The 12759-nt window shown below is 41.6% G+C and overlaps 1 protein-coding gene across 6 annotated transcripts in view; it reads right to left on the bottom strand.

Annotated features, from left to right (window-relative positions):
* The window catches only part of CNOT4 (CCR4-NOT transcription complex subunit 4), a 108172-nt gene that overhangs the window by 4244 nt on the left and 91169 nt on the right, over positions 1-12759 (bottom strand). Inside the window, exon 11 of one of the 6 annotated variants that reach the window (XM_084788105.1) lies at positions 8247-11969. The exons of the other annotated variants lie outside the window; for them this stretch is intronic. Coding sequence (XP_084644231.1) covers positions 11803-11969 — 167 coding nt within the window. The 3' untranslated portion in view covers positions 8247-11802. Of the gene's footprint in view, positions 1-8246; positions 11970-12759 lie in introns of those variants that run through there. 6 annotated transcript variants of the gene reach the window in all.

Below are 12759 nucleotides of genomic sequence, written 5' to 3'. Positions count from 1 at the left end.
ATCCTCGGATAAAGACTGAAACCCTTACACATGTGTTAAATTACAAGAAGGTTTGGTGGGTAAGGCACAGTCTAGTTTCTAAAGCAGTAGAGCTGGAAGGAGAATAAACTAAGAGTGGCATTCTACAGAGCAAAGCTGAGCGAACTCTAAGAAAGTTTTGAAACCTTCATGGAAGGGAAACAAAACCCCTTGGAAATAAAGTGATGCTGTGCAGCTAACTACAAGGGCAGGACTCCCGGATGGCAAATGCCCCTGTCTGCGTGATCCAGGGCACTGAGACGCGCAAGCCAACGACTGGCTTCTCTCTCCCCTACCTACGCATAGTATGTTCTTAACGATTATTTTGCATTTGCCAAGAAACTGAAAAACACTTACCTCCACTTACAGAGTAACACAGTCAGGAAAATGTACTATGAAGTGGTACATCACATAGTCAAAAGGCAGCAAAGCGGGGCTCTAGGAGAGCCCTGTATCTTACATCTTGGCTTTGCTATGAACCAAGGACTATTTTTGAAAAGCAAATAAATAAAGTTTACTTTTTCTTTCTTTTCAATCAAAGGCTATTTGTTCCTCTGACTGCAAAATAATACAATCCAGCCATAGTGTTAGTCAAACACAAGTCATCTGTGGAACACGCCACACAACGGGAACCCATAATCTTCCCCATATCATTTGATTTTAAGGTAGCTTGGGAAGCAACTACCTACTTTATAATGTTTAACAGTCCTTACTGAAAAACAACAAACAACATCTCCCCATACGCACACTCAGAACAAAGCAGGTGCCTGAAAGTCCGGGGAGCCTGAGAGAGAGAGAGAGAGAGAGAGAGAGAGGGGGGGGGGGGGGGGAGAGAATAGTGTGGCCTCCTGTGGAGATGGGTGGGGGAGGGGCATCACACACCACGGGACCCAGGGCTTAGCTCTTGAAATGGGAACCTATTCTAAAGAGCTTAGAAGAAAAGTTTACCTCTCAGCCTTCTCTACTGCTGAGCTCAGTGCTATTGCAAAGAGAGGAAACCAGTTAATCCCAACCTCATCAAAACAGTTTGACCTGGATTAGTTTCGATTGTAGAATCTAGTAAGTCAATTCCTGGTGTTAGGCGAGTGTCTGTCACTGAGACAACACCCTGGCTTGGCATTGGGTTTAATCCATGCCCAGCACTGTGGACACCACACTACAATCCTTGTTGATAGCTGTCCTACACAGTGTGGGATGCTCACCAGCACCATGCCCTCCAGCTGTGACAATCCAGTGACTCTGCAGTAGACACTGTAAGTGTCACAGGAGGGAGGTGGGAGCAAAGTCACCCATTAGAACCACTGACAACACATGGTGTCTCCTTTGCTTCTGAGGCTCCAATCATACAGTCTCCCTCCAAACGTTATCAACACTGGACCACTGACTGGATCTGATGTAACTAATTATCTTTTAAGGATTCACACTAGGAATTAATTTACTGCAAGAAGCCAGCAGGTCTACTGAAGGGAAGCCTGGGCTGCAGAAGGCGGCACCAGGGCTATCTGTCAATATACCTTGAATGGGTATCATACTTAGTCTCTACTGCCTTCCCCATGTGGTGGCTAGATCCAGGAGAGACGAGAAGGGAAAAAAGCACATTCATTTCTCAACAAATGACTAACAATAAATGCTTCTCTATTGGTCACTTTCCAGTGAGCCAAGGCAGCAGACTTCCTATTTGCCAGGAACCGGCCTGGTGTTCAGGACTCTTCTTAGGAACTTAGCCAAAGCAGCCACCGTGCCCACAGAGGTGCTGTGTGGCCAACCTGCTTTGCATGTCTGCCATAAACAATCCACAAGCACAACTTGAAAAGACCGAGCAAGGGATAATGAAAAACCAAGTCACTGAATGTATTTTATGGTAAAAGGACACTCATTTAATCAGTGCTGGCAGGGCTGCCTGTAAACATATTGACCTTATCAACTAAGGTGCTGTGATACACTTTAAGTTCCCAGACACACCTGGTTCCCTAGCTTTTATGCTTCGGTGGGAGCAGCTGCATCACAAATTTGGCCCTAACCCTTAGGTTTCAAATGTAGACTGCAGTATGGGTCCAGAAGCCTTCACATCCCATCTGAGAAGTCATTGCTGAGTCCAAATCAGAGAGCAGTCCTGAAATTTCATCCTTTTCTCTTCAAGCATTCCCATGGTCACCCCACAAAGCACCCACATGTGAATGATTTTCTTTTCCTCCAAATTGTACTCATCGCGGCCCCTACATCTTGCATTTTCAGTGGGGCCAGTCTCTGGCCTGCTGTTGTCAGTGTGCCATTTCACTCCGGTTTGGGGATCAATGTTTATTGCATCAAAACCTAATTCCCTAACTTCAACAGCTTTATCATGTACCTCAGATATAAATGACTATGCCAAACCAAACTTTAAACGATAGAAAAATTGTCATATTAGAACTTCAGCTTTGTATATGGGCAAGAGGTCCTTCAGGATAGCAGCAGAATGACTGTAACTTATTGATTAAACATATCCCTGGGGTGGTCAAAAAATTCTTCCAGAGAGAAATACAATCAGCCCATTTATATGATAAGGGTTTATACTTAAATTTCTAGGACTATGTTTATTATAAATCAAGACAGGCCAGTATGGCAGAGCTGAGTTACCTGGGCTCAAGACAAAATCTCAAGGAAAAGCAGATTTTAGGCGAGAGTTTTAAGGGAAATGTCAGGATATTTAGAAGTCAATCTTTTATTATGTCAGCATGCAAAAGTTCAAATGGCACATAAACGGGGAGCCTGGGTCAGCTGGACATGCTTTGCGCTTTTTAGAATTTCCTGTCATCCTACTTGACTAGATTTTTTCCTAGAACTCTTCAATTAAACTTCCCACAGTCTCCTAAAAAGCTTTTTTTTTTTTACCCAGATCATTCTAGATGTGTGAGCAACACTCATCTTGGTGTCTTACAATTTTTCCCCTTATTTCAAGATAGCTGTGTAGACTTGAAGACCCTATTTTTTTTTTAACGTATATCATGCAATTAACAAATGGCTCTTTCCAAAAACAAACAAATCTTTCTGAAGCCAAGTGTAAATTTGGCAGAGGGGTGGGGGATGGGAGGTGTGGGGGAGTGGTGTCCAAGAAGCTTCCCTCAATGTAAACAAAATCCTATGCCTCAGTATTGTTTAAAGAGAAAATGGTAACTTTTTTTTTTTTTGAGACAGGGTCTTATTATGTAGCCCTGGCTGACCTAGAATTCACTATGTAGAGCAAACTAGCCTCATAGAGAGCTGCCCACCTCTGCCTCCCAAGTACTGGGACTATAAGTACTTGCCACCATGCACAGCCTTTGTAAGGAACATTTTATCAGTTTTCTACTCCAGAGACCTCTCTCTCACTCTGTTCTGTGTCCTCATTACTTCATGGCTAACAGTCTAGTGAGGCTAAGTAGCAGGTTTGTTTTACAAATGAGGAAGCTGAGCAGCCTCCAGTCCTTTAAAGAACTCACCCAAGTTTATATAATTTAAAGATGTCAGCATCAGTAACCAAAATCAGTTTCACTTTAAAAGATTCGTTTTTGTAAAAGTCACTACCAACCAGTGCTGGTTCAGGCAGGATTTGTGAGTTCCATACAGACAAGAAGGCAGACATGTTGCCTAAGCAGAGCGTGCAACACTGCAGTAGAAACCAACAGGTTCTATGAGGTACAAATAAGGAAGTGAGTGATCCCGCCATTCACAGATGGGATCACTGGTGCCAGGAGCATCAGGGAAGAGGGAAGAGCCTCCTGTGCAGAACAGAGATAGGCAGGTGGTCACGAAAGCACATAAGCAGGTGTGCTTTAGAGTGTGCATTTTCCTGATCTAGAATGTTCCTGTAAGGATCTATAAGCCCACTTAGGAGGAGAATAAGATCATCTTGAGAACAAGAAGGTGTGCAGAAGGTTTGTCAAGGATGACTCTGTGTAACCCTGTACATAAGCGAAGAAAACACTGATGTAGCCACCAGTGGTGGTGCGCACTTGTCATCTCAGCAGCCGAGGAAGGGGGAAGAAGCAAATGGAGCACCAGTATGCTGAGGCCAGCTCGTCTACAAAGTCGGTCTCAGGCCAGCAGGGTACCCAGCACCCAGCACGCTACAAGTGATCACAGAATCACCGGAAGGAACCTGCATCAGAAAATATGACATAGAGCTCAGTGAAGGAGGGGAGGGGAGGGGAGGCAAGGGGCAGGAGAGGGAGAGCCAGGGAGGACAGGGAGAGGGAGAGATAGACAGATCTGTCTAGGAAATCCACAGAGGCTGAGGAGACATGAAGCTCCCAGACAAGCGCTTCGAAGGGCATGAAACTGAGCATAGGCTCTGAGCAGGTTAGGGAAAGCCCCGTGGGGGGCACACAGACCACATGGCATGCACCCAACAAGACATGGAGCCCACCAGAGCACTCACCAGAACATGGTTTCCCTAAACAGATTACAAAACTGCAGCCATGCAGGGTGTCAACCACTCTAACAACCTGTGAGGCCTGAACCTGCTCAAGAAAATAAACCCGATAAAATGGCCCCTGAATGTCCTTCCCAAGACAGTAAGAAGGATGGGAACCCTATTCTGCCCAACAAGAGAACCAGTTACCTACCGAAAAGTTCAGGCTCTCTGGGATTTACGATGTTAGTAAAGAAGAGCAAAACGCCAGTTCTTAGATGGCAAGTACCTTGGCTATTTTATCACTGCCACAGTGGACTGTAACCATTCTCACATTTGCTGTTTCCTAACGGTCTCTGAGTTCCTTCCTGGTTTGGTAAATACTATCCAACCCTCACTAGGCATGAGAATGAATGGCACGGAACAGTGTGCTTCCAGGTTGGTCAATAACTTTCCAAGCCAGGCAGTGGACACACATGCCTTTGATCCCAGCACTGGGAGGCAGAAGCAGGTGGATCTCTGAGTTTGAGGCCAGCCTAGTCTACAGAGCTAGTTTTAGGCCAGCCAAGGCTACACAGAGAAACCCTGACTCAAAAAAACAAGAAGGAAAAAAAAAAAAAAGAATAACTTTTCCAAAATAGGTCTGAAAAAAGACGGGTGAAGTTTATTCCCATGTGGGAGCAATGGTTCACACGTTACAGAATTTTAGCTATGCACAATAAATGTTTAATAATACTAATAAGGAAATGAAAATGAGATGGCATATTAAGAAGTCAGTTGTATGAGGAAAAGCTGATGAGATTTAGAAAGATTAGCAGAGATGGAATAGATACGTTATATATTTGTAATTGAAGACTCTTGTAATTCTTGTGGATTAAAATTATAATCCATAATAATCTAATGCATGCTAATGGCAAGAAAAGGCTGTGTGTGAAATAACGAAAAAAAAAAATAGGAAAAGCCTCTGTTCGGTCTTAGGTTATTAGCATTAAGCCACAGGAAAAGGCAGAGATCTTATCCCAGTGTTTACTCCCATCCATCTTATTTGGTAATAGCAGGCTCTCCTAGCCAAAAGCACAGGTTAGGCACTATGAAGCGGGAGATGCAGAGGCTGGTCAAAGGCATCTGCTACAGTGAAGAATGCATCCTAGGCTACCGGTCCTCACAGACACGACTGTAGAGCCAGTGCTGAGAGACAAGGCACACATGAGCAACAGGCGGACTGCAGAAATGGCACACCTGAGAGACAAGGCACACATGAGCAACAGGCGGACTGCAGAAATGGCACACCTGAGAGACAAGGCACACATGAGCAACAGGCGGACTGTAGAAATGGCACACCTGAGAGACAAGGCACACATGAGCAACAGGCGGACTGTAGAAATGGTACACCTGAGAGACAAGGCACACATGAGCAACAGGCGGACTGTAGAAATGGCACACCTGAGAGACAAGGCACACATGAGCAACAGGCGGACTGTAGAAATGGCACACCTGAGAGACAAGGCACACATGAGCAACAGGCGGACTGCGGAAATAACACACCTGAGAAACAAGGCACACATGAGCAACAGGCAGACTGCGGAAATGGCACGCCTGAATTCTTCAACAACTGAACCCCACAATGGCTCTGCACTGCTTATTTTTCAAGACGTTTCTCTAGGAAACTGGCAACATTTTGTCAAGAACTGTAGTTCCCTTGTAACTAAAATATTCAACAAGTTAAACTTATTTTGAAATTGAACAGGCAGTCACGGAGGTATGCTCTCCTGACAACTGCTTTCGGAGAAAGTATGCTCTTCCTCCATGCCGTGACTTACTCCTCTTAGATTGCCTGCCCGAATCTCAGGCTGTTAGCTCGTCTTTCATCACTCTGACATTATCAATCCCCAGAGTAGAATTCAGTGACTAATGAGAGCCAAAAAGACTTCCCATAAAGAACAAATGTTTGGGTCGGCTCTTTCGTGTCAGAGTATAGTGCATCTTGAATTCAGCAGTCCATGCTGTTTCTAATGATTCCTTTGGGGTAAAGATGGTTGAGGACAGCATGAGCTTAGACAAATTTATGCAGAACTGTAGATATCGTGTCAGCCTCTGTCATACTTCTTGGTGGGTTTAACTCCACCGTTTTCCTGTATACTTAACAAAATGTCCAAAAGTGTAAACTATGGAAACAAAAAGCCACTTGTATAGATGTCAAAATCAAGAGTGAAAACCATACCTCTTCTTAAAATCTTTGCATTCTTCCCACACAGTAAGATAGTCATTAACAGCATTTATCTGTCACCTTATAATTATGTCCTCCTTTCTTACAGCAAACTTGTAAGATGGGGACATATAGACAGAACACACTCCAACTAGATCAAATCCAGTAACAGAAAATATATCAAATACACATTCCTGTTTTTTAAAGAAAGCATCAGGAGAGCAGAGGAGCGGGGAAACTTTTAAGTATCTAGTAATGTGCATGGGAAAAGACATAATGATTTTACTTAGCAGACTCTAATAAGAAAATCTGGGGCTGGAGAGATGGCTCAGAGGATAAGAGCACTGGCTGCTCTTCCAAAGGTTCTGAGTTCAATTCCCAGCAACCACATGGTGGCTCACAAGCATCTGTAATGAGATTTGGCGTCCTCTTCTGGTGTGTAGGTGTACATGCAGGCAGAACACTGTATACACAATAAATAAATAAATCTTTAAAGAAAAAAAAAAAGGTCTAAAAACCCCATGGAAACAGATATGCATGTCTAAGAGAAACAGCACAACCTTAGCTGAGCCACAAATGAGTCTGAGTTCCCTCTTTTTTTCTCAAAGATTCTTTTATAAAAGCATAAATGTAAGACCGAGTACTGGCAGTAGGAATGGCTTTAATGAAAAAGCAAATCTAGGAGGGGCGGGGGTTGGGAAAAAAAAAGAAAAAAAAAGAAAAAGCAAATCTACTATCTGACGACCAGCCAATTACTGCCATCAGATGTAAGATCGCCTTAAGAAAGGCATTGGCATACATTACCGAGAGCTACAGAGACTGGTTATCAAATATGTGAATGGTTGAACTAAAGATCCAACATACATCCAATAGGAACAGATAAAAAGATTTTGGTTTAACTGGGGGCGGGGGGAGGGGTAGGATTGCAATTACAAGTCTTCCTAAGGAACTCCTAACTAGTAAGACAAAGTTCTTAAACAACTTATCAGTAAAGATTCTGAAAGTTCAAATATTTTATAGAAGCCTTTGGAACTGTGTCCAACTCAGTAAAGACCAACATTGTGTGTGTGTGTGTGTGTGTGTGTGTGTGTGTGTACACATCAAATAAGCAATAGGATGGAAAGTGGCAGCACTGTAAAACGGTACGTGGTGGTGGTGGTGGGAGGGTGTGGGAAAGGAATAAAAGGGATATAACCTGCAGTGGAGTTACAGGGGAGATCGTAACCAGGTAAGGAAAAAGTAGGTTACAATTCAAGTTCACTCTGACTAGATGATTCCAAAGCTAAGCTCTCACACAAAGTATGTCCACGCTTTGAGGTTCCTAAAGCAACATCACCCCCAAACACACTGTGCAGGTGGACTGTCTCCACCCTGTCCCCACGCCTGCATACTAGGCACACCATTCTGCTAGCTTCACGTCCCAGCTGAATGACTGAAGCATGGCTATTCCCAATAAAGTCAGCAACAGCTTTTGATTGTTCCGTGTCAATAAAGCATTTTTTTTATTTGGGGTACACATTTCTCTTCAGTTTTGCATTCAGATTAAATATTTTTGCTGACTTTGCAGCAATTCCCAATGGTTTTATGTCTATTAAGTTTTCTAAGACTTCTGATGTTCATAATTTGTATAATTAAAGAGATTTTCCAACGATCTACAAGTAAAGCCACTAAAGCTATGCCTTTATTGCATTTTGAGTGCGCAGCTCACTTTTATTACAACAGTGAAGATGAGTCAGTCTCATCTGATTCTAAAGCGCCTCCTACAAGCGTGCATATAAGGTTATCTTAAGGGCTCATAAATTCACAAAAATCTCAAATGAAACAACTAAAGTTATTCATTTTTCCAGAACATTATTTTAACTGGCAAATTCAAAACTTGTTATGAACTGCATGCTTTAAGTATTTCTAGGCATTAAAATGGTTTACTTTATTGTAATTTCATTAAAAAAAAAAACCCCACCTCAGAACATGGTCATTACTTTATAGTAAAACAGCATGCAATGGGCATAGTTGTGGTACAACAAGTGACACACACACCTCCAGATGTAGTTTAACAGACCACTCGCACACCCCACAAGTTTCTCACTGTAAAGTTTTGCAAACCAAGAGACATTTCTTAAGGTTTGAGATTGGCTACTATATCAAAGGCTCATTTTCTGAAATAAACATGTATATATTGAAATTTCACTAATTATGTGCAATGTGTGTTATAAGAGGGAAAAGCCTAGAGGAAAGAAGTGAAAGAAGACAAGTTGAAAGTTATTCCAAAGACAAAACCAGAACAGGAGAAGCTGCAGGAAAGGACACAGACCAGTAGTTTTGAGGGGAGGGATGTATGAAGAGTACAGAGGTCACTACAACCATGGTGGGCGTATGGCATTCACAGTTGTCTTAATTCTGTACAGTGCACAGCGGCACAAGTGAGCAGGTCTCATATAAACTATGGGCTCTGGGTGACAGTGCTGTACCAGTGCAGGTTCATCAGCTGGAAGATGCTGACAACGGAGGAGGCCGTGCATGTCTAGGGGCATGGAGGACACAGACATTTTCCGGTTCAGCTGTGAAACTAAAGTGGCTCTATGCAAACAGATTGTTTTGCTTTTCCTTCCTCTTATTTATTTACTAGGGTAAAATGAAACCTTTTCTGCTTCTAATTTTTAAGTGATGTTTCAATGTAAAGAACATGGAAATTCTTCAACAGACAGACAATGACCTGGTGTGCCATACATTTTTAAGTATTAAATTGATCTCTCTCTCTCTCTCTCTCCCTCTCTCTTTCACACATACACGCGCACACATACACACACATGTACACATACACATACCCGTACACAGAGTCAGTCCATACTAATAAGAACATATCCTCTCCCGTCTACAAAAGGCAATCCTGTGCAGGACAGCATTTCAAAAGACTCTGATGAATTTAAAGACTTTTATGCTTACCACCAGTCCACTAAAAAGACTTTATTTTAAAATCACTTAAAAATATGTATTTATGTAAGTGTTCATCCTTAGTTATGATTTATTATAGTTGAATTTGGAACAGATTGCCAGAGATGGTCTTGACAGAACCAATTCTCAGTCAATATTCAAGCTCACTGAAAAAGAAGGCAGGAAGGAAAGAGGGAAGGAAGATTAGATGAATGCATTTTAAATATAAGACAGAAACTGCAATTTTTATTTCAGATATTCTGGAGCTTCACACTGAATTAGAACTAATGTTTTAGTGGAAAAAATTGTAAGTATTACAAGATTTTTAAAGAATACCTTAAAAACTTGTCTTAACTGAATACCAAAACCTTCCAATGTCAAGAGTCTGTTGGTTCAACACTTAACAATTCAGTGTCTGCTCTTTAGTCAATTCCCAAACCTAGACTATGCCTTCTGTTCAAATATGTTGTTTTAATTCAAAAGATAAAGGAAGAAAAGAATACGAACACTTAAAAAATAAAAATGCATTCTGGAAATACACTAGGTGCAGGACGGTTCCGGCTAACGGTGTTTACTGAGTGACACTAGCAGTTCTTACGGGCACCATTCTCTCTTCTAACAGGAAAAGCCTAGACTATCGGCTCCAGTGGAGAAAGTACACCAAGGGCGAACACTAGGGCCGAGTTATGGCACTGGGGTGTAGCTCAGTTGATAGAGCGCTTGCCTAGCACACGCAAGGCCCTGGGTTGAGTCCCAGACTATATAAAAGCAGACACGTTAGCACATGCCTGTAATCCCAACATTCAAATGATGAATAAGTTCAAGGTCTTCTTGCTGAATAGTGAATTTAAAGTCAGCCTCTGTCTCAAAATAAAATATAAATAAGTTAAGAAGAGCTAGTTGTGACTTTTCCTACTAATTGCAGTAAATTATATGGAACAAGAAATGATTCTTTGTCCAAAGAAAGGAAAAAATAAAGATGAGAGCACAAGACGTCAGAATAGTATATAAGTGTTTAAAAATTAAAATCTGGAATTGTTATAACCTAAGCAGTATATTTAGGGATTATTTAAACCCATATTTATTTTAATAAATAAATTTAAGTAAATTTAAAAATAGACCAAAGCCAGGAGTACTGGCGCATGCCTATAATCCCAGCGCTCTGAGAGGCAGAGGCAGGTGGATCTCTCTGAGTTTGAGGCCAGCCTGGTCTACAGAGCAAATTCCAGGCCAGCCAGGGCTTAAAAAAGTGTAAACCTCTCTCAAAACAGTAAAAGGAGGACAAAATTTGACATGCCAGGTTTTCAGAGTATCTGGCAGGTCTGACTTTGAGCACGTAAAGATCACAGGTTTATAAGTGAACAATTTAAAAGGGGTTAGGAAATAACCCTGACAGACAATCTTTCCTTAATGAGCATTAAGAAGTATGGAAGACGGCCGGGCTTGGTAGCACACGCCTTGGAGGCAGAGGCAGGAGGATCACTGTGAGTTCGAGGCCAGCCTGGTCTACAAAGCGAGTCCAGGACAGCCAAGACTACACAGAGAAACCCTGTCTCGGGAAAAAAAAAAAAAAAAGTAGTAGTAGTAGTAAGGAGGATAAAGCATTGATCCATAATCACTGTGAGGTTGCTTTTCCTTATTTGGGGGGCAGGGGGCACTAGAGATCAAACATAGGGCCTTGCACAAGTACAATAATTATGGATTTTAAAATAAAAACTATTATTTTAATAGCAAACACACAAGTGGACCAATAGCATGCAACTAACACTCAGCTTAAGGTGAACACAGTATGTTCCTACTTGGCTGATGACTTTACAACCCAGGGCCTGGTTTACCTTTATTTAGCTGGGTAGTCAGCTTAGAGGTGTAACAAAGAGAGAGAAAAAATGAAAACAAGAAAACAAAACAAAAACAAAAATAAAAAATAACCCACACAGCTTTGTGGATCCAAACTTCTAGCCAAAGGCTACATGTAATGTGCTGAGGTGTCAAGCAATTGCAGTGACGTTTCAGACCCCTTAGTTCTGTTCTGAGACCAACAGCAATGTAAATACGGAGTCAAGTCATTTGCCTTATCAGGAAATAGCAGCACGCTGTTACAGTTGACTGGAGGCAGCTTCCTTGACTTTTTTCCTTTGGAGATGCTGATGGTATTGCCATCTATGAAACCTTGTGCAGTTTTTCCTGTGTCAGTATGCTAATAGCAACAATGTCCTTCACTGAAAAACCCAGCAAAGCAGCTCTCAGTCCACAAGGTGTGGCACAGGGTCTGGCATCTTCAAAGCTGAAAGTGAGAGCAGGCCTTTAGTACTGCTGCGATGTACCTTAGCGCCATCACCACACAGGCGTTGGGGGCTTTGCTTGATTGTTTCATAGGCACAGAGATCAGCAGTCTAGTGGTAATGCGTGCTGGTCCTAAGTGCTCTTTGGTACTGAAGAAGAGTCCTGTGTAAATTAAATTCCACAACTTTTTAATCTTTATTTTCATTTTGACATAGGTGATTATATAATGAAGTTTACATGAAGAACCCTTGAAAGGCTGTAGCTTTCCCCCCACGTCTTCAAGTTCCTCCAAGGTAACTGGGCCACACTTTGCTCGACAGCCTGTACTGCTGGGCCATGGACATTTTGAAAGCCTTCTTTATTTTCAGCTGAAAGCCCTTGACTTGAGAAAACTTCTAGAACAGTTAAACATTAAGACACGACATTTAGTGAGGAAACACGTCCAGAATCTTTAAGTTTTTTTTCCAGTGAGTCGTATGTATGAAAGAAAACTCAGAATCTTAATGTTCTTTTCTCCAGTGAGTTGTGTATATAAAAGAAAATACAGACAGGACTAAAGGCACTCTAAATTGGTGTTTGACTGTGACTACCAAAAACAAACAATCAAACAAAACCAAAACAATAACAAAAAGCAAAAACAAACAATTCTTCTGAGACTAGATTAGTATTCAATCCTTATAAGGAAGATTGCTAAAGATTATGGTATCTATTAGAACTTGTGCTTGTAATAGAAATCTTCAAAAATTTTTTTTCAAAGGTTTTTCTAAAGAGTGACATAGGACGGTCTTATTTAGTAATAAATTTTGATAAGAAAAGGTTATAAAAATCTTTACTTCAAAAAAGCAAAAACAGAAAGACTGTGATCAGGATGAGCTGGGAACAAGTTCTACAACCTCACTGCATTTAAACAATATTAAAAAATACTTTATAAAAAGAAAAAGACAATATATAT

This window comes from Acomys minous (genome assembly GCF_964271855.1).
Source record: "Acomys minous genome assembly, chromosome: 6".
NCBI classification, from domain to species: Eukaryota; Metazoa; Chordata; class Mammalia; order Rodentia; family Muridae; genus Acomys; species Acomys minous.
The sequence above is the reverse complement of the archived record's forward strand: the minus strand, read 5'-3'. Positions and strand labels throughout refer to the sequence as shown.